Source organism: Pan troglodytes, chromosome 9 (assembly GCF_028858775.2).
Source record: "Pan troglodytes isolate AG18354 chromosome 9, NHGRI_mPanTro3-v2.0_pri, whole genome shotgun sequence".
In the NCBI taxonomy this organism is placed as follows: domain Eukaryota; kingdom Metazoa; phylum Chordata; class Mammalia; order Primates; family Hominidae; genus Pan; species Pan troglodytes.
Window position 1 is genome coordinate 69,019,129 of NC_072407.2, and position 25,083 is coordinate 69,044,211.

Genomic DNA, 25,083 nt, shown 5'->3' on the forward strand with positions numbered 1-25,083 from the left:
TCACTTCAGTGATAGCAAGTTGAGTCCCACCTGGTTTCCCCACTTCCAGCTTTTCTGCTTGAGGATTTCTGTGTCTGGGGTGGTGAGGGAAGTGTGCTCTCTTGAACTGTGTGGAAGGCAAATTGGAAGAGCCACAGAGTTAACAAGCCCAGAAGCAGCCCTCAACCAGTGACAGACAGGGAGCTGATGGATAAACACACAGCATCCTTGTGCCGTGGCTGTGAGAGTGCTGTGTTCTGTGTTCCATCTACACCCCCGCAGAATGCCCCATGAGGGTTGGGCTCCTGATGCCCATGGGGGTAACTGGCATGACTTCTGTCCCTTCTCATGGCTCCACCCCCCTACTGATGCTTCCCGGGGACACCTCCCTAGAATCATTGTTTCAGGGTCTGCTTCTAGGGGAACACAAACCCAGACACTGCCTTCAGGCCATTTTGCAGGTGGCTGTGGCTGTCAGGATGGAGAGCATCAAAGGCTAGCACTGCCTGGGTAGCTTCACAACCCTGAGCACAATCAACACTTGGAAGCACACGCATGTGGTGGTCAGGACTTTCCGGGGCTTCTCTCCCACCTCTTCTTCCATGGGGCCCTGCACACATTCTGCGCTGCGACTCACTCACCCCCTTGCTCCCAAACAGGCACTGCTACCACTGGTTTTCTGTTTGGTTTTCTCTACCTGGAAACATCTTTTCCTCAATATCTCCACTTGTCCAAATTCTACTCATCCTCCATGGACTGCCCTGGATGTTGCTGCTTCTAGAATTTCCATGTCTCCTCTCTCCTTATTCCCCAGGCTTCAACGGGGCCACTCTCACAGCACTCATCAGATTCTGCTCTGGATTCGATTTAGCTACCTGCATATATGCCTCATATCCTGGCTACAGTGTTGTTCCTTCAGGGTGGAGCCTACCATGGGATCCCTTTCGGACCCCACGCAGGGCCTAATACAATGCTTTGGATATAGTAGCACCAAGTAAATATTTGCTGAACGAATGGAAACACTTGAAAGCACACTGGTCTCCTTTTGTCCCAACCATCATGCTCTTGAGAAAAGGAAAGTGTCTTTTCGTAGACCTTGCAGTGCCTCGCAGACTGTTGAGCACGTACCATGTTCTGTAGGGATACTTGCTGAGCAGATATAAAGCTTTATCTGTCCTTGACTCTTGAGGAACAGCTGGGTGGGAGACCAAGAACCAGGGACGGCAAGACTCGAAAATAAGGATTGGCAGACTACATATAGCCCACGGGGTAATCTGGCCCACTGCCTGTTTTTTACAAATAAAGTTTTATTGGGAAACAGCCATGTTCATTCATTCACTTATTCTCTGAGGCTGCTTTTGCACTACAACGACAGAGATGAGTAGTTGTAGTAGAAACTGTTTGGACTGCAAAGCCTCAGATATTGACCATCCAGCCCAAGCCCTTTCCAGACAAGGTTTGCAGAGCCTGCTGAAGAGCGCCATCCTGCTTTGAACTCAGGAACAGTTATGGCGTTAAATCCAGGCTGCAGTTTCGCTACCTGCTAATTTGTACTTTATCAAGGTTCTGGACTCACTGTCCCACTCTTTGTCTCCAACAAAGACGTTTGTTTCCCAGAGGCCATAACTTTCCACCATGGAGCTGTGGCACCAGAACCCCACAATCTCTAACCATGACAAAAACCACGTCCTGGAGCCAGGCCCTCCCCCGTACCATGGGGGACTCTGCCCAGAGGCAGCCCCCACAGCACTGCTCACCTTGTCCACCTTGTCCAGCCAGTCTTTGTTGGCAGCCAGCTCGGCCATGAATGCCTGGTGCTTCTGCCACTTGGTATGCAGGTTGCGGGCCTCGTCATAGGACACGTCCTGGGCTGTCAGCATCTTCTCGTCGATCCAGAGCTTCAGCTGGACCAAACATAAAACAGGAACAAAGGAGAAGGGACATTTCCAAGGGAGGGGAGAGGGGGGCATAAAAGCAGGGCCACAGTGAGCCAGGAGAAGTGGGCGCCTTGGGAAGAAGCCAGGAAGGGGCTCACAGTCTCCGGTACCTTGTGCTGGACTTATTCTAGGCTCAAGGTGAGAAAGGGATGGCTAGGGAATATCCCGGGGCCCCAGGGAGGCTCACCTCGTGACAATCTTGCAGGAAATGCTGCTGCTCCCGGTTGTCCCGAAGACGGCCCAGAAATTGCTGCGCTGCGTCTTGATTCTTCTTGTGCCTGGAACGACACCCTCTTGTGAAACTCTGGAATTTGCTGTGAAAGGACTGTGACCCTTTGGCTAACCTAGGGGCCTCCATTTCTTCTAGGGGAATAACGCCTTCTGGGAGCACAATGAGGCTACCCAGGAATCCTGACTTCCTTTTAGCCCTGGTTGGGGGTGGAATCTCCCAGCCCTCTCCAACCACTTAGTTCTTCCCCTCTACTTCTCTGTCAGCTCCTGCCCCATCTGTGGGTTTCCTGTGCCACGTTTATCTTTGAGGTCACCCTGTTTCTCCGATTCCCCCCTGGGAACCCTAATTCATGGACTGTCCTCATCAGACCTCCTCTCGATGGAGTCTGCCTTTTCCCGAATCTTGTCGGCGTGGATGTTGCCTTCAGATACCAGCTGGCGGCCAGCCTCCAGGAGCCCGCGGATCCGTTCCCCATTGGCGTCCATGGTGTTCATGAAGTCCTCCAGTTTTTTAATGGCAGCATCAGCAGCCTGGAGTGTCCCTGGCATCTCCGTGTGAGACAGAACATATTCCTGTGTGGGAGGGATGACATTCAGCTCATTTTCCCCAGCACAATTCACCCCCCTAGGAGGGACCCACCCAGGGGCAAATCTGAGAGGCAGGGACCAACAAGCAGACAGGGAGGGTAGCCCAGAGAGCTCTGAAGACAGGGAGGCTGCCAGCCAGCATGGGAGCCTCAGAAAGTCACAGGGAAGCTGGGTGGAAAGGACCTTCCATTCCCCAGCCCAAATCCTGTTCTATCTCACTTCTAGCTCCTGATTCCATTTAACAGTTACATGACAAACTGGGTTTTCTATTTCTTCTAAAGTCAGTTTTAGTAAATTATATTCACGTCTTTTTCATTCTCATTTTTCTTTCTTTTTTCTTTTTCTTTTTTTTGAGACAGGGTTTCATTCTGTGGCCCAGGTTGGAGTGCAGTGGCATATCATAGCTCACTGCAGCCTCAAACTCCTGGCTCCAGTGATCCACCAGCCTCAGCCTCCCCAGTAGCTAGAACTACAGGCACGCACCACCATGTCCAGCTAATTTTTTTTTTTCATAGAGATGGGGGTCTCACTATGTTGCCCAGGCTGGTCTCAAACTCCTGAGCTCAAGTTATGCTCCTGCCTCGGCCTCCCACAATACTGGGAGTACAAGTGTGAGCCATCCTGTCTGGCTCCCATTTTTCTTTTTAAAAAATTCTTCTATTTTCTTAAAAAAATTTTTTTGTAGAGACAAGGTCTTGCCATGTTGCCCAGGTTGGTCTGGATATTCTCAGCCTCAAGTGATCCTCCTACTTTGGCCTCCCAAAGTGCTGGAATTTCAGGTGTGAACCACTGCGCTGCCCCATTTTGCTAGCATGTCCTTCCTGCCCATCCTGCTCCTTCACATTTCCCCGGGTCCCTACTTTGCTCTTCCTCCTGCTTGGGACTTTGCCCTGGACTTTCACCTGGCTGCTGAGCACGCCCTCAGCCTGACGAGCATCCCGCAGGAATCCCTGGAAGCCGTGGGCCTGGGCCAGGCGACCTTGCCGGCTCTCCCACATTCGGCCCAGCTCCTCCCAGCCAGTTCCCAGGGCCTCCAGTCGCTGTCGTAGGAAGAGGCACTGGGGGTCAGCCTGGTCCCGGGTCACCTCCTCGCCCAGGGCTCGCAGCCGGCTATACTCGCTCTGGGCCCGCTCCACCTCTCCCCGCAGGGCTGCATGTTGGGCCAGGAGGGCCTCTGCCTCAGGCAGGGTGGCCGGCCCTTCTTCAGAGGCCACAGCAGTCTGAGTGCGGCCTAGCCAGGCCTGGAAGTCATCCAAGCTGCGCAGGAAGTCCTGCAGCCGCCGCGCCTCCCCCAGCGACTCTTCTCGACGCCGCATGGTGGCCCTGAGGTCCTCCCAGCCGGTCTGCACCTCTCTCAGCCGGGCGTTGATGGCCGCTGCCTGAGCGGGATGGCCGGCAGCCAGGGCATTTGCCTCTCGAGTCAGTTCGCCCACCCGGGCGGCGATGGCCTCCAGGTCCCGCTCCGTGCCGGCCAGCTTGCGCTGCAGGGCCAGCACCCCAGCCAGATCGTTGCCTAGGCCCTGGGTGGACTCGATGACTTTGGTCTTCTCTCTCATCCAGGCCTGGGTCTCCGTGCACTCTAAGTGGTAGTTCTGGATGCTCAGGGCTGAGGTGAGAGCTGCCTTCTTGCCGTCTGCCAGACGCCGAAACTGCTGCCACCTGAGAGCAGGGAGAAGGTTCAGCTTCTTGCCCTGGCCAGGCCTGTTTGGAAGCTTCTTCCCTGCTTCTCTCTCTCTTGGTAGCTCCCCTTCACTCCTCCCTTTCTGGCCAGCAGCCACTTCAGACTACCTTGACCCCCTCTCTCATCTCTTTCATCCTTTTTCCTTCCCCAACATATTCCAGACTGGTTTGCTTCCTCCTTTGTAGCCACCCTTCCAGGCCCTACAAAACTTGCCTCTCACTGCCATCCCCATTGCTTCATTTTTCTGTCAGTTTCCCGGTCCTGCCCTCCCAAACCCACCTGTGGTTGAGCTGCTCCTGGGTGTTGACAATGCGGTCCTTGCCTGGGGGGTTGGCCTTCAGTAACTGCTCGGCAATGTCATTCACCGCGGTGATTTGTGCTGCAAGGGTGTTCATTTCAGGCTCCAGGGTCTCGAACCTGAGAGGGTGGAAGAGCCAGGCGTGAACTGTGGGAGGCAGCGATGTGCCCAGTCCACCTAAGTCCACCTCTCTTAAACACCCAGGAGGGTGTCTCCTTCACCAGGAGGCTTATCTGCAGGAGTCTCTCTGCCTCTCAGCCTATGAGGTTCATAGTACCTGTGCATCAAGGAAGGAACCCACAACTCCCCCAAAACAAGCAGAATAACTGTCATCGCTAGAAATGCTCAAAAGATGGTGAAAGGTAAAGGTCAGGAACAGACACACAAGTCAAACTAGACCCTGGCATGGAGCCAACCCTTTATCAGAGCTGCTCAGCCTCCTGGGACTTCCCCCTTAGCTGCCTATCTGGGTCTCATCCCACTAATACGTGTTAGAAAATGAAGTAATAACCAGAAATATTTGTCTGAGTGATGAAAATGTGAAGGATAACTTCTTCCAGGGACATTTTATGTTTTGTTTTTGAGATGGAGTCTCGCTCTGTCACCCAGGCTGGAGTGTAGTGGTGCAATCTCGACTCACTGCAACCTCCGCCTCCCGGGTTCAAGCAATTCTCTGCCTCCGCTTCCCGAATAGCTGGGATTACAGGTGCCCGCCACCAAGCCTAGCTAATTTTTGTATTTTTGGTAGAGACGGGTGTTTCACTATCTTGGCCAGGCTGGTCTTGAACTCCTGACCTCATGATCCACCCGCCTTGGCCTCCCAAAGTGCTGGGATTACAGGCGTGAGCCACCTCGCCTGGCCGACATTTTATGTTCTAATAGGGCAGGGTCTGCAAATGTTTTCTGTGAAGGGCTTGATGGTAAATATTATAGGCTTTGTGAGCCATGCAGCTGCTGCGGCAACTATTCAGCCCTGCTGCTGTAGCCTGAAAGCAGCCACGGGCAATACGCAAAAGGGCGAGTGTAGCTCTGTTCCAATAAAACTTTATTTACAGACCGGGCATGGTGGCTCACGCCTGTAATCCCAGCACTTTGGGAGGCCGAGATGGGTGGATCACGAGGTCAGGAGATCGAGACCATCCTGGCTAACACGGTGAAACCTCGTCTCTACTAAAAATACAAAAAATTAGCCAGGTGTGGTGGCGGGTGCCTGTAGTCCCAGCTACTTGGGAGGCTGAGGCAGGAGAATGGCGTGAACCCGGGAGGCGGAGCTTGCAGTGAGCCAAGATCGTGCCACTGCACTCCAGCCTGGGGGACAGAGCAAGACTCCGTCTCAAAAAAAAAAAAAAACTTTATTTACAGAAACAGGCAGCAGGCTGCATTTGGCCCAAGGGTTGCAGTTTGTTAACCTCTACATTAGGATACCTTGAAAACTAAAAAAAATCTTTAATTACATTTTTATTTTTATTTATTTTTTTTTTTGAGACAGGGTCTTACTCTGTCACCCAGGTTGGAGTGCAGTGGCACGATCTCAGCTCACTGCAGCCTCGACCTCTGGGCTCAAGCAATCCTCCTGCCTCAGCCTCCCCAGTAGCTGGGACTACAGGCGCCTGCCACCATGCCCGGCTAATTAAAAAAAAAAATTTTGTAGAGGTGGAGTCTCACTATGTTGCCCAGGCTGGTTATGAACTCTTGGAATCAAGTGATACTCCTGCCTTGGCCTCCCAAAGTGCTGGGATTACAGGTGTGAGCCACCAGGCCTGACCTAATTACATTTTTTTAAACACCAGGAAATTTGATTACACATTGATCATAGATCATATCAAGAAATTCCTGACCCGGCGCAGTGGCTCATGCCTGTAATCCCAGTACTTTGGGAGGCCAAGACGGGTGGATCACGAGGTCAGGAGATCGAGACCATCCTCGCTAACATGGTGAAACCCTGTCTCTACTAATAAAAAAATACAAAAAATTAGCTGGGCGTGGTGGTGGGTGCCTGTAGTCCCAGCTACTTGGGAGGCTGAGGCAGGAGAATCGCTGGAACCCGGGAGGCGGAGCGTGCAGTGAGCCGAGATCACACCACTGCACTCCAGCCTGGGTGACAGAGCGAGACTCCATCTCAAAAAAAAAAGAAATTCCTAGTTTTGTTCTATGTGATAATGGTATTGTGGTTCTATAAAAAAAATTTTAAGATTTATTATTGAATAAATGATTTGAAGATTTATTCTGTAAATAAAACTATTTTAGTGTCTCTGTCTAAAAGGTTTATAACTTCAAAGCCTCAGCTATTTTAAGTCCACACAGACAATTTGAAAATAATATATTGTAGGTAAGAATGCTTCCTCGTATTTCTTTTCTTTTTTTTTTTTTTTTTTTGAGACAGTCTCGCTCTGTCGCCAAGGCTGGAGTGCAGTGGCGCGATCTCGGCTCACTGCAAGCTCCGCCTCCCAGGTTCATGCCAGTCTCCTGCCTCAGCCTCCCGAGTAGCTGGGACTACAGGGCCCCCCACTGTGCCCGGCTAATTTTTTGTATTTTAGTTGAGACAGCGTTTCACCATGTTAGCCAGGATGGTCTCGATCTCCTGACCTCGTGATCCGCCCGCCTCGGCCTCCCAAAGTGCTGGGATTACAGGTGTGAGCCACCGTGCCCGGCCACTTCCTTGTATTTCTTAAAGGGCACACCCTGAAGAAGGTAGGAGGGATGTGCTAATCTTGGGGATTTGCTTTTTAAAAGGGCAGAGAACCAAATAGAGCAAGATGTTGGCAATGACTGAATCTGGGTGACGGGTGTAGAGGGGTTTGTGGTGAAATGTCTCTACTTGTGAGTATGGTTAACATTTTTTGTTAAAACTAGAAATGGACAACCATTAAGACTCAAAGGGGTGAGGCAGGAAGTTTATGGAGGGACTCACCACCCACATCCTGGCCCCCCCACCCCCACCTCCCAAGGCTGGTCCCACTAGCAGCCTGAGGGGCCTACCTCTGCTGCACGACCTCCAGGTCCTCCAGGCGTTCAGGCAGGGCCAGCCCGTTGAGCCACTGCTCCTTCTCCTCCACCCAGAGTCCACAGGCCCCGGCCTCACTGAGCATGGTGTAGAGCGCCAGGGCTGCCTCCAAGGCCCGCGCTCGCTCGCCTGCCCGGGCCTGCAGCTCCTCGTAGTGCCGCTCCAGGGTGGGCACCCGGCCCTGCACCTCGGGCGTGCGGCTCAGTGCGGGGGGCAGGGCTGCTGCCTGTTCCCTCAAGGCGTCCAGGGTTGGCCGGTGGCTTCGGATCTCCTCCTCCAGGGCCCGATGCTGCCTAGCTAGAGCCTGCGTGGAGAACTCGTCGTGCCCCAGCTCGGGGCTGGACACCAGGCGCAGTGCGTCAACCAACCAGGCCTCCATGTCGTTTGCATCGGCCTGGAACTGGTAGAGGCTGGCGGCTTGGGCCAGCCGCTGGGCACGCTCCTCGGCCAGGGCCTCTAGCCGCTCCCACTGGGCTTGGAGCTCAGCTGCACGGGCAGAGGCCTGGCTTGCCCCAGGGTGACCCTCGGCCACCAACTGCTGGCCCTGCTCCAGGGTGAGCTTCAGGGGCCCCAGCCGGCCGCTCATCTCGCCCCGCAGGGCTGTGTGCTTGTTGAGCAGGCGGAGGGCACCGGTCAGGTCTCGGCCCGTGTCAGCTGAGGCCAGGAGGTGCTGCTGCTCCCGCACCCAGGCCTCAGCTTCGCCCACCTCCCAGAGGAAACGCCAGAGCCGCCGTGATTCCTCCAGCCGGGCCCGCCGCGCCGCTGCCAACTCGCACAGCGCCTCATAGCTCTGCTCTAGCTTGGCCACCCGCTCCGACACCAGCTGCGGGTCGCAAGGTCTATACTCTGAGAAAGTCACAGGAGAGGGTCAGAGCCTTAACCCAGCCCTCCGGCTGCTCCCTGCCACCACACTCTCTTGGACTTCCCTCCCTGGCTTTAGCTCAGTCACCATCGTTTGGCCACCATCTTTCCCGTCCCCAGGTTTCCCAACCCTTCCACCTCGGCTCTTGATGTGCTCCTTCCAAGCCCCTCCCTCTCCAGTGCCTTCGCTGACTTCTCACCTTTCCCTGGGTTGCAGAAGCGCAGGGCAGAGGCGCTGACGGCCCGCACCCTCTCGGCCTGCACGGCGATGTCTGCCTCCACCAGCTCGTGCAGCTGCAGCAGGTCCTCCACTCCTGCTAGGTGCCTGCCCAGGTCCTGAGACTGCAGCCGGCCCTGCCAGGCACACATGGAGTGCACATGCCCGCCTGAGCACAGACGCGCTAACCTGGCTGCGTTTTTCTTCCAACTTCTCCACGGCCCCAGGTGTTGCACCCAGGTGAGAAACCTGCTTGCTCACACATACTTGAGATACCCCAGTTCTGCCCTGGCACCCCGACCTCCTTATCCTGAACTCCCCTGCTGTGGAACAATGTTCTAACTAACTCCTGCTCTTGGAAGCTTTGCTGTGACTAATCTTCTCAGCCTCAGAATCATCGACACCCTCCTGCCGCCACCGCTCCGCCCCAGCACCCAGCAGCCTTCCTTCCACATCTCTCCCCAATCCACCCTCCTAGCCGCTGCCCGCCTGGAAGATGGCAGCAACCTCTAACGGTCTCGCTGTCATGCTGCCTGCCCACAGGCCTTCTTCAGAGTAGCCAAAGTGACTTTTTTACAAACATAAGGTACAATCAAATCTCTCCCCCTCTCAAAACCTTCTAATCACTTTATTTATTTATTTATTTTGAGATGGAGTCTCGCTCCTGTAGTGCAGGCTGGAGTGCAGTAGCACAATCTCAGTTCACTGCAACCTCCACCTCCCAGGTCCAAGCGATTCTCCTTCCTCAGCCTCCTGACTAGCTGGGATTACAGGCGTGTGCCACCACACACAGCTAATTTTTGTATTTTTAGCAGAGATGGGGTTTCACCATGTTGGCCAGGCTGGTCTTGGACTCCTGACCTCAGGTGATCCGCCCGCCTCGGCCTCCCAAAGTCTTAGGATTATAGGCGTGAGCCACCTTGCCTAGCTGCTTTTTTTTTTTTTTTTTGACTGAGTCTTGCTCTATCACCTAGGCTGGAGTGCAGTGGTGCCATCTCGGCTCACTGCAACCTCCGCCTCCTGGGTTCAAGTGATTCTGCTGTCTCAGCCTCCTGAGTAGCTGGGACTACAGGCATGCGCTACCACCGCACCTGGTTAATTTCTGTATTTTTATAGACACGGGGTTTCACCATGTTGGCCAGGCTGGTCTTGAACTCCTGACCTCAAGTGATCTGCCTGCCTTGGCCTCCCAAAGAGCTGGGATTACAGGCATGAGCCACTGCGCCTGGCCCCTTCAAATCACTTTAAACGATCCATGTTACTTTGAATAAAATCCAAACTCCCTGACCAGGCCTGTAAGGCCCTAGTGGGCTGGCCGTGCCCTCCCAAATCTCAGTCCACGGCCCCCACTCCTCATGCTCACAGCCCACCGGCCTTCCTTCTGATTCTGAACACACCATGCTGATCCAGGCCGAGGGCCTGTGCCGGCTGTTCCTTCTGCCCGGAACGTTCTCTCCTGAGAGCTCTCTGTGCTGGCTCTTGGCACTATTCTGGTCTCGGCTTAAATGGTATTTTCTCAGAGGCCTTGTCTGACCAGCCCCTCACACCACCCTGTTCCAGTTTCATCAGTGGTTTTATGGCCCCTGCTCTTTTGTTTACGGAAAGGTCCATGGGTTTTGTCATCAGCCTCCTCCATGTGGACACGAACCCCATGTGGACAGGGCCCTGTTTACTTTGTTCCCTGCAACTAGGGACAGGGCCCTGTGCTGGTTCACACTCCACAGAGATCGGCCGAGCAGACGGGCGGACGCACCCACTGTGGGGCCCCCTCGACTCTTGATCACTCTTACCCCACCCAGCATGCCTCACTGGTACCTTCATCTCTTCCATCCAGTCCATGAGGTAGAGCAGGTCCTGGAACACCTTCTGCAGCTCCAGGTTGAGGAGGAGCCGCTCCCGCCGGGCGGCCACCATCTGCCGCAAGAAGTCCCAGAGCCGTGCCACGTTGTGCTGCCGAGCGGCAATGCGCTTGATGTCGTGGTAGCGCTCGGCGGCCAGCTCTGCAGCCACGGCGTCTACCGCCTGCACCCGGCCGCTGTAGGCCACGATGTCCGTCTCAATGGCTTCGTGCTTCCGTACTGCTGCCTCGACAGCTGCCAGCTCCAGCCCAAAGTTGTCCTGTGTCGGGGGCAGGGAGAGGAGGTGTGGAGACCAAGGGACAGTGCCTCTGCCTGCTCCTCTGTCCTGCAGGGCACTTGGCCTGCAAGATCCCAGCTCCATGCAGTGGCTCTAAGTTCCCTCTCTATCCCACCCCCATCCTGTCTCAACAACCCTCTCTCCTGTCCCACCCTCTGGCCCCTGGCTCCCGGACCTCTAGGCCTTTTTACCCAGGTGACGGATTTTGTGTTTCATTGTCTCTCCACCCCACGGGGCTTCTTATCCACCCTGTCTCTCTCCCAGTTCTGACCAGCCTAAGCATCCTAGGAGCCTCAAGTCCTACCTGGGACACGAGGCGCTGGTTCTCGCTGAGCCAGGTCTCCCGCATGGCGGCCTTGCGGTCGAAGCGGGCGGCCAGCTGCTCCAGCTTCTCCTGGCGGATGAGCTCGGTGCGCAGGGCCAGCTCACGCTCGTGCTCCGCCTTCTCCAGCCGCTCCCAAGCCTATGGGGTGGGGACAGGGTTAGTGGAAGGGACAGGGTGGGGAGGGCTCAGTGGGGCTGGAGGCACATGGTAAGTCCCATGGAAGCTCGGTCTGGTGGATCCGTGGAATGCAGTGGGTGAGACGCCTGGGCGTGGAAACAGGAAACAGGGCAGCGCTGGGAGTCTGTGAAGCCATGTAGAAGCTTCTGGAAAAGGACTGGAGGGAGCACGAACAGTGGAAACCATCTGATTCCTTTGTGTTGGCAGGACTGTGTGCGAACCTTATTTTTACTTTTAGTAATCTTACAATATTGTGAAAAAAATAAAAGAAGGGATAGTGAGTTGGGGACAGGTTTAATAAGCTGAGGAACTTGGGGCATAATTTCCTTACGTGACCTCGTATGGAGAGTCAGACAAAGGGACAGGGAGCCGTGTGCCTGAGAGGATGGGAGAATCACATCTGGCACAGTGTGGGCAGCTGGGCAGAGTGCTCGAGTTTCAAGTTGGGGCAGCAGATAGTAGAACTTGGTGAAGGTCGACATGGCCCCGGGTTTGGGGATGTGTGCAAGGCATCTGGGCCAGGGCCTGCCCTGAGGGTGGGTGGCCTGTGGGCAGCCACGGACCTTGTTGATGTCCGAGATGAGCCGGCCCTCGCGAGGCGTGTAGACCTTCTGGTTGTTGGCCCGAAGCTTGCTCTGGATGGTGAAGAGCAGCACTTCCAAGTTTCCTTTCTCGGTAAACCTGAGGCAGGAGGCCGGGTTGGGATCAGAATTAAAGCCCACGAGGGTCACAAGGACTCTTTACTCTTCCAAATGGGTGTCCTGTGTTGCTTTTCTTCTTACAAAAGCAATATAAACTTTTTATGTGGAAGCCAGAAAATATGGGCTAACCAAAAGAACATCATTTTATTTTATTTTGAGACAGAGTCTTGCTTTGTCACCCAGGCTGGAGTGCAGTGGTGCGATCTGGGTTCACTGCAACCTCTGCCTCCCGGGTTCAAGCCAATCTCTTGCCTCAGCCTCCCGAGTAGCTGGGATTACAGGCATGCACCACCACACCTGGCTAATTTATGTATTTTTAGTAGAGATGGGGTTTCACCATGCTGGCCAGGCTGGTCTCAAACTCCTGACCTCAAGTGATCCACCCGCCTCATTCTCCCAAAGTGCTGGGATTACAGGCATGAGCCACGGTGCCCAGCCGAAATAATTCTTTTATAACCTATTTCCCCCACTTATTTTTCATGAACATCTTTCCATGTCAATAAATGCATTTCTTTAATATTATTTTCAGTGGCTGCCCATGACTTATTTTTCTTTTCTAGTGGTTGTGTTGATGAACATCCTTGAAGCTACATCTTTGTTTAATGTCCAGAAGACAACTTCCTAGGTTAAAGGGTACACCTTAAATCATTCCCTGGAATGTATAGAAACAATTGTTTTCTGGACTAATATTAGTTTCAGAGCTGATATATATTAACTCCAAAAGAACTCCATGACAGCATAAACACAGACGTTTTGGCAGGTACTGAACAGAATTGCCTAACAGCAATCACATACTTGGAACAGTTAATTGCTAAAATACTGAAATGATAAGAACCTCTGCAATTCTCACGTTACCAGCCACACCCATGTTGCCGGTTGTGACCTGCTTGTCAGGTCCAGTCCCCTCTATCCTATGCTAGGATTGGGTTGCCATGACACCTGATCAGTAATCTTATCTGATGGATCGCACTGACTCAACACATCATAGCAATCATTTCCACAGCATGTTTGTTTGTTTGTTTGTTTGTTTTTTGAGACGGAGTCTTGCTCTGTCACCCAGGTTGGAGTGCAGTGGCGTGATCTTGGCTCACTGCAACCTCTGTCTCCCGGGTTCAGGTGGTTCTCCTGCCTCAGCCTCCCGAGTAGCTGGGATGACAGGCGTGTGCCACCATGCCCAGCTAATTTTTTTGTATTTTTAGTGGAGACGGGGTTTCACCATGTTGGCCAGGCTGGTCTCAAACTCTCGACCTCAGTAGAGATGGGGTTTCACCATGTTGGCCAGACTGGTCTCGGTGATCCGCCCGCCTTGGCCTCCCAAAGTGCTGGGATTACAGGCGTGAGCCACCATGCCCGGCCCACAGCATGATTTTTAAAAACGACTAATCATTAAAAAATTTTATTTTGTATCAACTATGTTGTTTGGATGCTTCTGGTGCGGGAAATCTCCACTGCATTTATGTACTGCCAAATTTCCCTCCCTGAAGGCTGTGCTAATTTAGGCTTCCTCTCGTGGGAGCACAGCTCAGGGAAGGGTGGGGCCCCAGGGACACCTACTTGGGCGGCTTCTCCACGGTGCGGTAGGAGTTGAAGGACTGCAGCTGGTTCTGGACCCCGCTCAGGGAGTTGGCCAACTGCCGGTCATTGAGGGTCACGATCGTTTGCTCGATCCACTGCAGCAGCTCCGAGGCCAGGGACTCGTATTTCTCCACCAGGCGCTCTGCCTCCATGGCATGGTCCAGCACCTGGGAGGCAGAAGACAGGGACGTGACAGTCCCAGCCACAGGGTCCCTGGCCCAGTCCTGCAGCTCCACCCTGCCCTTGCACTAGGGCAGTAAGACCCCTCAGCCGGGCCTCCTCTGGCCTTTATGCCTACTGCCCATGGACAGTACCTTGCCAATTCTCTTGCCTTCCACGGCCAGGGCCTTCATCTTGGAGAAGTAATGGTAGTAAGTAGCCACATAGGTAATGATTGACTTCTCATCTGGCTGGTCCACATTCACGTCTGCAAGAGAGGACCATTTGGGTCAGGCCTCCCAGAAGTTCATCCATAACTTGCATCACTTACCCCAAACCCTGGGCCTGCCCAGTCCTCCAAGGCTGACATATCTCCATCTCCTTTTAGAGCAAAATGACAACTTACCCATTCAAATGAAAAGGGCACCAAAAAGCTCATCTTTTTTTCCCCTTCTCCTGGAAACAAGGAGGGCCCTCCAAGCAGAGCACAAACCCCAGAAGCACAAGGAAGCTTTTACCCAGAGTTCCCCGTGGAGACCAAAATCAGTTGTTTGGGGAAGAAAAGCAAGAAAAGAAACAGCATTGCTATGTGGGGATGGATCATGGACTTTTAGGCTAGAATAATGTTTAAGAAGTCAATGGATTGAGGGGCAGCGGGACGGAAGGTATGAACTAAGCCTCCTGAACCTAGGATGCTCAGATCGATGGGCCCTGTGATCCCTGCAGCTCAGTGGGGACAGAGGCCAGCTCTCAGCACCATCTCCAGGTGTGATCACGCCGTTTCTAACCTCAATCCTAAAGCTCAGCTGTGGGCCCAAGGAGGGGAGTGTCTTTCAAGCCGAATTGGCTTCCAGCGCACAACTGAGGCTGACCATAACTTGAAATCTGTGGGTTCTTTTAAATAGGCCAGATTTTATCCTAAAGGTAAGACTATGAGACCAGAAGCCTCTTGCCTATTTCTGGAAATACATGGGCAGGCAGGAGCCACTGAAGTCATCTCGGAAAGTTACAGAATGCTTAGCTTTATTTCCAGGTTCTGAATTACAGCCATGCTACCCAGAGGCTCTCCAAGGAGCACTGCATGAAGCCTATGTCTGTTGCTAGCTCGCTGACACGTGTCATTCTGCAGTAAAAAGGCCCAGGTGATAGGGCTACAGGTAGAATGGAAAACAGGGAGAAAATGGCCAAGACCAGTGAACATCCACCCAGTGAACTTAAGGAGCACCTCCAGCAGGCGAGCCTTTCTCTCCTCCCTGTTCTGGTTGCACCAAGATTGGTCTCCACTTTCCCAGAGGCAGCGGAGGAAACAGGCTCTGGAGCCAGGCTGCCTGAACGCCAATCTGAGCTCCATCTGCCGGAGGACCTGGGCAAGTTGCTTACCCATTATAGGCCCCCATCTTCTCTTCCATAAACTGAGGATAACAACAGTACTGATTTCAAAGGGGTGTTGTGAAGATTAAAGCACATCAAGCGCAGAACCAGGTATCAAATAAGAGCCTAATCGCAGTCGGGCGCGGGGGCTCACACCTGTTATCACAGCGCATTGGGAGGCCGAGGTGGGCGGACCACGAGGTCAGGAGTTAGAGACCAGCCTGACCAACATGGTGAAACCCTGTCTCTACTAAAAATACAAAAATTAGCCGGGCGTGGTGGGATGCGCCTGTAATCTCGGCTACTCAGGAGGCTGAGGCAGGAGAATTGCTTGAACCCAGGAGGCGGAGGTTGCAGTGAGCCGAGATCGCGCCATTGCACTCCAGTCTGGGCAACAGAGTGAGACTCCGTCTCAAAAAAAAAAAAAAAGAGCCCAGTCGCTGTTACTGATCTCATCGATCTCATCGGCATTATGACCAGAACCATCGGCATTATGACAGGAACCAATCAGCAAGGTCAGCTGACTACAGGCCAGTTCTGGGTGAGAGTGGAAGGTCATGCAGCTTAATTTTTTTTCTTAAAAATTTGTTTTAAAAAAATAGAGACGGGTCTAGCTGTTGCCCAAGCTGGAGTACTGTGGCTATTGACAGGTGTGATCCCACTACTGATCAGTGTGGGAGTTTTGACCTGCTCCATTCTGACCTGGACTGGTTCAGTCCTCCTTAGGTAACCTGCTGGTCCCCTGCTCCCAGGAGGTCACCAGTGCTGAACTTAGTGTGGATATCCAATCAGCATAACCCACTGCAGCCTAGAACTCCTGGGCTCAAGTGATCCTCTCGCCTCAGCCTCACTAGCAGCTAGGACTATAGGCAGGTACCACCGTGGCCAGCAACATGTAGCTTAATTTAGAATCCTAGAATTTTAGAAGAGCCCTTAGAGACCAATTCTCTCTTTTAAGACATGAGGAAACTGAACCACAGAGAGGCTAGCCACTGGCTGTATGTCACAGAGCTCCTCTGTGCTCTGCCTGGGACACAACCCACAGTCCAGGGCTCTTTCTGTCACTGGGCTGCCTTTCTTCCTACCTACAGTCTTTTGTTAAAAAAAAAAAAAACCTGAGAAATGATTGTCATACCATAAAATTCAACCTTTCAATGTATATAATTCAGTGGTTTTCAGTGTAAAGATATACATTTTTTGGGGGGGGGGGAGGGGTAGTCATGGGGTCTCACTATGTTGCCCAGGCTGGTACCAAATTCCTAGGCTCGAGTGATCCTCCTGCCTTGGCCTCCCAAAGTGCTGGGTGTGAGCAACCACGTGTTTTTCAGTATATTTACAAGGTTGTGTAACCATCACCACTTTCTAATTCCAGAACATTCTCTTCCCCCACCAAAGAAGCCCCTGTATCAGTTGGTGGTTACTCCATGTCTTCCCCCTCCGCAGCCCCTGGCAACCACTGGTCCACCTCCTGTCTCTACCCTACCACCTCTTTTTCACATAGCTCTGGCCCCACCTTCAGGATCCAGCAGCTTGGTAAGTCCCAGTTCCTTTTCAGCCAGATTGAATGCATTCTGAAGATTATAGTGTGCATTACACTTCTTCAGAGACTCAAAATCCAGCAGGTCTGGCCTGGGTGGGGAGGCAAGACAGAAGGGATCAGAAACATGTGAGATCTTGAAGAGGAAGAGGAAACCCACACCAATCTTTATCCCTAAGTCACCGACCCAATTTTGTCCAGAAGTAGGCATCCCAAACCCACACTGCTGCTTACAGCCCCTCCCCACACCGCCTCCCCTGCTTCCCATCACAAGTGCTCTGCGCAGCCCTGCACCCCCATGTTCTGGTTCTGCTCCGAGTGCTATTCCTTCCGTCTGACTGCTGTGCAGCTCATCTCATCTCTGTCTCCACATGTGCACCCCAGGTCATTAGCCGACCCAGCAGCTCTGCTGCGTTTGCTAACCCCATCTTCTCACCGGTGTTTATGCACGATGGCGTTGAAAGCTAGTCCATCTCTCCAGCTGGTGGTGAAGTTGTGTACATTGACGTTGGGATAACTATAAACAGAGATTCAGAAAATGGTGAGTAGGGCTGAGCCCTGGTCTATGACTCCAGGGCAGTCACCAGCTCATGGTTCCTGGAGCCCAGCACAGCCTGGGGGTCACTGACCCTCCAGTGCCACACGCCCAGGGTGTCCTCACCCTGCAGTCTTCATCTGGCACCACAGAAGCAGGGCATCCTTGGCTGACTTCTTCTCCTTGTTGTCTTCTGTCTCCACACTGATGTCTTGGATCTAGGAAGGAAGCAAGCAGGGCCCTCAGTCCCTGGACAGGAACTCCTGGTGTTATCAGAGATGCTCAGATAAATGGCAGGAAACTGCTCTTTAGACTGTGGTAATGGGGTGGACAGGCATAGCCTGAGGTCCTTTCAACCTAGGCCAGGGACCACAAAACACTGAGTGCAAGGGATTTGAGGCAGCAGATTAGGGTAGGATGCTGAAGAATGGGTGTGTCTGAGTGGAGGGTGCTGGTCCCTCCAGGTGGGGAACTGCAGGCGGAAGAGTGAACATTTTCTGAGAGCTGGCTCTCCAAGGTCTCTAAAAGCTGGCTCTCCAAGGTGAAGCCGACAGAACCCGGGAAGGAAGGGGGTGATCAGGAACGCTGTGATGGCATGAGGACACTGGGGCATGAGGAGGAGGAGGGTGACTGTTCCATTGGGGGAGGCAGGCAGAGTTTATGGCAGGGGATTGGTGCCAGTGACCAGACCCTCTAGAAGTTCCCAAATCCCTTGTGGTGAAGGACCAGTTGGTAAAACTTCCAGTCTCTTGTGGACCAACCTGTGGTCCTGGTCCCATTGCACACGACCAATACACAGACCAGAACACAGGGAATTTGCCACAGGGGTGTGACATTCACCCAAGCTGGTTTCTACCCTGCTGAAGGAGGGGAGTCCACTGATCTGGTGCTTGGATAGCGCCGCCATGGCAGCTGCTACATAAGGTTCTAGATCCTCCACCTTTGTGTTTGTTGTGTCATGGGCCAGCAGGAACGGCTTGCGGTGCAGAGCCAGGGCAGGAACCACACCCTGTGTGACAGTGTGCTGGGGTACCTGGAATCGAAGGATGATGGTCCAGACCAGCCCAAGGGTCAGTCGGTGGTTTCCGTCCACAATGTCATGGGAGCCCATGTTTTCCAAATGCACTTTCTGCTCCTTGAGGAACTGCAGTGCCTTGTCCACGTTCTCCAGGCAGTGGATCCGCATGCGGCCCTTTGTAGGCTTTGGCTGTGGAGGGACGGAGGCAAAATGGCACGGGACTGTGGGCTTCCACCTTCTTCCCCAGCCTTCGCAGGGCCCAGCTTTGCACACCTTCCCCATGACCTACCTCAGGAACACAGACAGGCACAGCCCCAGGGCTGGAGCCAAAGCTGAGGTTACAGATGAGGCTTGGGCAGATTAAGATTCCCAAGGGAATTAATTGCACCCAGAGTAGGTGGGAAAAGAAATGTTTTCAATGGGGCCACTGTTCCTGTCTCCATGAAGCAATGCTCCTATGTAATCTAAGTGGCAAAGGCACTTGAAATGAACCCATCCTCTGAGCAGAGGGAGCCACTGCTTCCCGCCCTGTGCCGTCACCCTCTCTGAGGGCTGTTCTTCCAGCTGGTCCCCTTGGACACTTTTCTGAGGCCCCCCCACTTCCCTTCATGACCACAGCTCACCAGTATCTCTCCCGAGAGCACCTCGAGGAGCCTCAGCAGGTTGCGTCCGTCCCGGAGGTCGCTGTACAGGTCCCCCACCCGGCACGTGACCCGGGCCAGGTGCGAGTTTACCCACTTGGTGAAGGTTTTCTTCTGCACAGCTTCTCGTTCATCTGTGGTGGTAACATGGGTTTATTTCTGTCCCTTGAGTTCAGTATGCCTGCTTCTAAACACCAGTTGGCAGGGGTGGGGGATGGAGAAGCCTGAGAGATGGGAAGCGGGGTCCTCTAAGGAGGAGGAAGGGAAGGAAGATGACCGGGAGGAAAGCCCGTAACTTGCAATGAGCTCATAAGCAAGGTAAAGAAGAAAGATGAAAGACAGAAAATAGGCTTTGAAGGTTGGGTGTGGTGGCTCATGCCTGTAATCCCAGCACTTTGGGAAGCCAAGGCGGGCGGATCACAAGGTCAGGAGATCGAGACCATCCTGGCTAACACGGTGAAACCCTGTCTCTACTAAAATTACAAAAAATTAGCCGGGCGTAGTGGCGGGCGCCTGTAGTCCCAGCTACTCGGGAGGCTGAGGCAGAATGACGTGAACCTGGGAGGGGGAGCTTGCAGGGAGCCGAGATTGTGCCACTGCACTCCAGCCTGGGCGACAGAGCGAGACTCCGTCTCAAAAAAAAAAAAAAAGAAAAGAAAAGAAAATAGGCTTTGAGAAGAAAGGATGAAGACCTTTCATCCTCAGAAACCATGGGACATGCAGGGAGGGGCTGGGATGGGGCAGTCGTGGAAGCAGTGGAATGCTGGTCAAGTGACTTCATTCATCAGAGCCCCAATGTCTCATCTGTAAAATGGGAACATCACTTTCTACTTCAACAGGTCATTGTGTTGATTAAATGAGATAAGGTATATAAAACAACTAGTTGGTGCCTGGCACAAAATGGCTCCTTGGTGAGCTGCTGTTATAAAGTGGTGTGATCTGGCCCGAAGGAGAGCAAGAGCTGCCCAGGCCGGTGGGAGGTATGGCTGTTCTCTTTTGGTTGCAGACAAAGGAGAGGGTGTGGGCTAAAATTATTGCAGCGGCTCTTCCAAGCAGTCATTAGGACTTGATGGTATAGAGGCTGCAGGCCTCCTGAGTCAGCTTACTGTCCTTGGATAACTTAAAGAAAAGGCAGGCTCCTCTGCTTCTGGGGGTTGGGGACGGTACATTCAGCTGGCTGCAAGGGGATCCAGTTCCAGGACATAAACACCCCATTGCTTAGAAGAACAAGATGTTGAGAGTTGGGAACTGGGAAAACAGTGAGACCAGGAAACATGGGGGAAAAAAAGCCAGGCAGAGTTAGGTACCAATCTCAAAAAAAAGTTAGGCAATGCCCTGCTGCCCAGCCCACAGGGGAGGGAAGCTACTGAAGAGGGGAAGTAAGTACTAGGTTCCGTAGGAAAATAAAAATTAAGAACGTTCTAAGTGACAAAGTGAAAGTATCAGAAACTGCTCTGGTGATGAGGATTTCTGCCACTTTCCCACAGAGAGCCCTGTGCAAGGACCCAACCCAAGTGGCTGGGGTCTGAAGAGTCACTTTTGCTTCCGTCTCAGCACCAGCATCTCAGAAACCGGAAAGACTCATCCCTTAATCTCACATTCCTAAGCACCTCACCCATAAGACACAGCAACACACCCACGTCGCTCCGTGTCTTTCACCTCCAGCCACTATACCGGCACCAAACCTGGGGTCCTAATAACATGGGACGGCCCCATGCTCCCCAGCACCCATGAAACCAAGGTGCCTTGGGGCCTCCCGGCAGGTCTACAGGCCCCATCTGAGCCAGGAGGAGCCTGGGTCACAGGCCATTGCTGGATCCAGGGGCACTGCCCTACTGCTGGGCACCCTGGGGTGAGGCCCTTTTGGCACACAGTCAGAAGACACAGAATTAGTGGCAACTAGGAGGAAAATGGGCAAAGCCAAGCACCAGAAACCAAGTGTCACGTCACAAGACGCCCACAGCATCCCTAGATCCTTACACACACACACAACAGTGATTCCCAAAAACACACCTAAGCACTTGTGCCAGAGTGAACACACACCTGCGCAGACATCTACCTGGGCCTGTTTGCACAGATCCTCTCCTTCGAGACACTCCCTTTGCTTCCACACACACTGCCCCCGTGTACACATTCAGACACACGCTCAGAAGCCTGGAAAACACAATCTCCAGGTCCCTGGGCCTGGCTCACCCCTCCGCCTCCACTAACTGTCCTGGCGAGCGCTCCACCGCCAGATCCGGATCCACCTCAGAGGCACTGCTGGCGCCTCCCCGGGTGCTGGCACCCCCACGCCCTCCATGGCTGGTTGCCTTTGCTCCATGCAGCACCCCAAGGCCCGGCAGTCACACCCACCCATGCCATCATACACGGTCCCTGCCAGCAGGTCCAAGCCTTTCCCCATTCCGTTGACATCTGTGTATTTTCCGGCCTCTTGTAATTATCCCCTCTAAGCTGCATCACGTTGTCTCCCAACACAAACACTGGAGTCACACTGTGTCCCGTGCCAGGTCCTCAGCTCCGGCCACTCTCCCCACACCCAGGTCCCTCTCGCCCAGGCGCAGTCGTCCCCACAGGGGGCCCCCGGGCCTCACCTTGCAGCTGTTTGAAGCGTCCTTCCAGCACGCTGGCATACTGAGCAGGGTTGATGAAGGCAGCTGGTGAAAGCAGGAGGCCCCCGGGGTTGTGGGCCCCTTCCACAGCCTCATAGTAAAACTCGCTGGCCTCATGCAGGCCGTTCCCGTGCACCCTGCTCACTCCGTTCCCATTCATGCTGCCAGCTGCTAGTTACAGAGCCCAGGGCCCAGAGTCCATGCTCCCCGCCGGCAGGGGGCCAGTTTCTGTTCCCCAGTGGAACCTCAGGCTGGAGTCCAGCGTCAGGGGATTCAAGAATGGTGGGAATTTCAAGGAGTGGCAAAAAGAGTTACGGGGTGTCCCGAACTCCTGAGACAGAGTGGGGGCACGCCTGGCTGTGGTGAGAGGAGACAGGCGGCTCCAGACAAACAGGTTGGACAGTGTTGGGGAGGGGAGAGAGGCGGAGCGTGGCCGGCGGGGGCAGGGCCAGGCCCTGCGGGGCGGCGGAGGAGGGCACTGCCAGCGCCTTCAAGACCCGCCCATCAGGCCCCAAGTTACCTAACAATGCACAGGACCCACGAGAGGGGCCCCCAATGCAAACTCCTGTTTCCCAGAGGTTTGCAGGAACAGCGAGGGCGACCCCTCTCTGGGTGACTCTGGGAGGTCCTTCTCCAGGATGTGTGGGCTTTGAGCCCCAGCTCAGAAACAGACAAAGAGAAATCTGGAAACGAGGAAATCCTCAAAGAGGAAAAGCCAGGCACCGTGCGAGGCATTTTCCTTCACTCCCTCATCTGTGAAACGGGGGCTGTTACCATCCTTTCCACTTGCTTATCACCACCTCCAGTGCCAGCCCCTTCCCTGCCCTCTGGCCCACCAGGGCCATCCTCCACCAGGCCATCCCTGCCCCCAGACGCCCCGCTGCTGGGCACATATACCAGGCGCCCTTCCTCTGGGCTTCAGCGTTTGTCACATGCAGCCTACACTTGCCCTTCCCCATCTTCATTCATTCAGTGTTTATTTGACACCTACTGGCTGGAGACACAGTGCTAGGCAAATCCCATGCAGAGCTGCCTCTTCAGGAGAGCCCAGTTCGGTGGTGGAGATAAACACCCAATGAGAGCATGAGGTCGCACAGATGTGTGCACAGACATGGTGACAGTGCTGGGTGGCCCAAGTTATGTGCAGCCAGACATGGTGACAGTCCTGGGTGGCATGTGTCCTATGTACACAGGCATGGTGACAGTCCTAGGAGGCATGTGTCCTATGTACACAGGCATGGTGACAGTCCTGGATGGCATTTGTCATGTGTGCAAACATGGTGGGTGGCACATGTTGTACACACATAGACATCATGACAGTTCTAGAGGCTACATGAATCCAAAACCAGAGTGCCAGGAACATTTTCCCCAAACATGACATTCTCCATAACCCACACCTTCTGTCTTCTCTGATGTATAGACGCACTGGTAGGAGTGTTTCACAGCCGGCCTGAAGACCCAACCAGAAGGACAGAGAGGCCCAGGAGAAAATGAGAAGGGGTCCTGGGAAGCTATGGCTGCCACAAGGGTGTCCTCAGACTGGTGCTGAGCTGGCTCAAAAGAATCACTTGGGGAGCTTTTGAAAAATCCTGAGTTCTGGACCAAGATTCTAACTTATTGTGTCTAGAGAGGGGCTTGGAAACCTGTATTTGTAAAAAACATCCCTGGGTGATCCTGTAAAACATGTGGCCAGGTTTGGGAACCTCCCCCTTGGAGTCTCTCTTCTTCTAGTGGCCAACCCCCACCCCCACTCGGAGCACCACCTCTCGGTGAGAGTAGCTGGGACCTCTCAGACTGGGTTGGGTTGGGCTGGGCTGGGCAGCCGGCAGGTCAATGGCAATGACAAGAGTGGGATGGAGGAGGAAGCCAGACGGGGTGGGTGGCCTTGGGGTGTGTGGGTGAGTCAGCCCCATGCCAGCCACTGGTGGTGTCAGGTGGCAGCCGCACTCTTGTTGCCATGACAACTCCTCCCCCGGAAGACAGGGAGGCCGTTGGACGAGTTTCCGCTCAGAGCGGAGAGCCCAGGCCCTGGGCTGTAGGGAAGAGTAGGAGCCAAGGCAGGCAGAGAGCACATCCGGGAGAATGGGCGGCTGCAGAAACCAGCAGCAGCGGGTGGAGGGAACCTGCTTCAGGGAACAGGCAGATGAGATAATGGGAGTAACAGGCGGCAGGTGGAAGGAACAGGTGGGGAGGGAGCAGAGGGGAATAATAGACTGGGAACAGGTGTGGGAAATGACAGTGGAAATCAAAGAAGACACAACAAGGGCATGACAGGTAAGGGAGAGGTAGGCGGAGAAAGGAGTGGCAAGAGCAAGAGTGCCGAAGGATGAAGGGACATGACCCGGGGGCTGAGGCCAGAGAGGGAAGCTGTTTTAGTCAGCTCAGCCAGTCCAGGGGCCAGTGAAGCGTCTCTATGCTTGGGGGAAAGAGCTGGGGAAAGTTCTGAATGGCCTGGAGCCTATTCTTGAGGCTGGATGTGGGGACCAGGGAATTGATAGAGTGCTCTGGGTCTCCCACTTAGAAAGAAAAGTCAGTCTTCCCATAAAGTTAAAGGGCTCTTCATGACGAGCTGACAAAGCCTCCTCCAGCATCCCCCCACCTCGACCCTCCTCTGACCTCACCTGCCAGAGCCTTAATTCGAGACCTCTCAAAGAGGCGGGCCGAGCTGCTGTCATTGTCCCAGTCCGAGTCAGGAAGGTCCCAGCGGTTGTTGATGTCACTGTACTGGCCCTGGATTTCCAAGCTGTCAAAGTCTGTGGGTGACAGCGTGCTGCTCATGGTGGTAGGCGGCTTCCTGCTCCTGCAAGGAGAATGTGGCCAGTGAGGGGTGTCCAGGGACCACCAAGCCCTCCACTCACCACCGGGGCCTTCTGTCTTCTTGCCCTACCTGTGCTCCGCTCTCCTTGTGGCCAGAGGCTGCGGTTGGCTGCTCAGTGGAAATCAGCCCCCAGGGGAAGAGGGGAAGCCACCTGGGAAGCCTGGGGACGGGAATACATCAGAAGCACAGAAAGTGAAGCAGGAAGGCAGCAGCAGCTCAGAGCAATGCGGTGGTCAGGAAAGGCTCCAACGACTTCGGGCCAGAGAGGGACGGGTTTGCGGGGTGAAGAAAGGGGTGATGGGCTTCAGTGCTTCAGACAGCAGGGTGCAGCCCAGGGTAATGCAGGCAGCACATATGGGGCCCCATGGGCAATAATGACTAGAAAGTGGCATTCTTTCCTTCTACAAACTGTTTTGAGCCCATGATCAACCCAAGATGGCCTACTATACCCTGTAGGCAAGTTGAGAGAAAAAGACCCAGATTCGTTGGGCGCGGTGGCTCACGCCTGTAATCACAGCACTTTGGGAGGCCGAGGTGGGTGGATCACCTGAGGTCAGAAGTTCAAGACCAGCCTGACCAACATGGTGAAACCCTATCTCTACTAAAAATACAAAAAATTAGCTGGGCGTAGTGGCAGGCGCCTGTAATCTCAGCTACTCAGGAGGCTGAAGCAGGATTATTG

The 25,083-nt window shown here is 53.9% G+C and overlaps 1 protein-coding gene across 5 annotated transcripts in view; it reads right to left on the reverse strand.

Moving 5' to 3' along the window:
• SPTBN2 (spectrin beta, non-erythrocytic 2) overlaps positions 1-25,083 on the reverse strand; it is a 43,595-nt gene that overhangs the window by 11,653 nt on the left and 6,859 nt on the right. For 2 of the 5 annotated variants that reach the window (XM_016921313.4, XM_016921317.4), the window contains exons 2-19: positions 24,205-24,383; positions 18,954-19,105; positions 18,346-18,519; positions 17,439-17,530; positions 17,214-17,294; positions 16,754-16,869; positions 14,025-14,137; positions 13,690-13,877; positions 11,998-12,115; positions 11,237-11,395; positions 10,612-10,914; positions 8,780-8,933; positions 7,694-8,564; positions 4,696-4,833; positions 3,638-4,394; positions 2,518-2,720; positions 2,104-2,194; positions 1,737-1,883 (exon numbers count right to left, since the gene is read on the reverse strand). In XM_016921313.4, the coding sequence (XP_016776802.1) occupies positions 1,737-1,883; positions 2,104-2,194; positions 2,518-2,720; positions 3,638-4,394; positions 4,696-4,833; positions 7,694-8,564; positions 8,780-8,933; positions 10,612-10,914; positions 11,237-11,395; positions 11,998-12,115; positions 13,690-13,877; positions 14,025-14,137; positions 16,754-16,869; positions 17,214-17,294; positions 17,439-17,530; positions 18,346-18,519; positions 18,954-19,105; positions 24,205-24,361 (4,014 nt within the window). In that variant the 5' untranslated portion in view covers positions 24,362-24,383. Of the gene's footprint in view, positions 1-1,736; positions 1,884-2,103; positions 2,195-2,517; positions 2,721-3,637; positions 4,395-4,695; positions 4,834-7,693; positions 8,565-8,779; positions 8,934-10,611; positions 10,915-11,236; positions 11,396-11,997; positions 12,116-13,689; positions 13,878-14,024; positions 14,138-16,753; positions 16,870-17,213; positions 17,295-17,438; positions 17,531-18,345; positions 18,520-18,953; positions 19,106-21,565; positions 22,048-24,204; positions 24,384-24,470; positions 24,654-25,083 lie in introns of those variants that run through there. The other 3 variants (XM_016921315.4, XM_063783122.1, XM_016921312.4) reach the window with 3 other exon arrangements.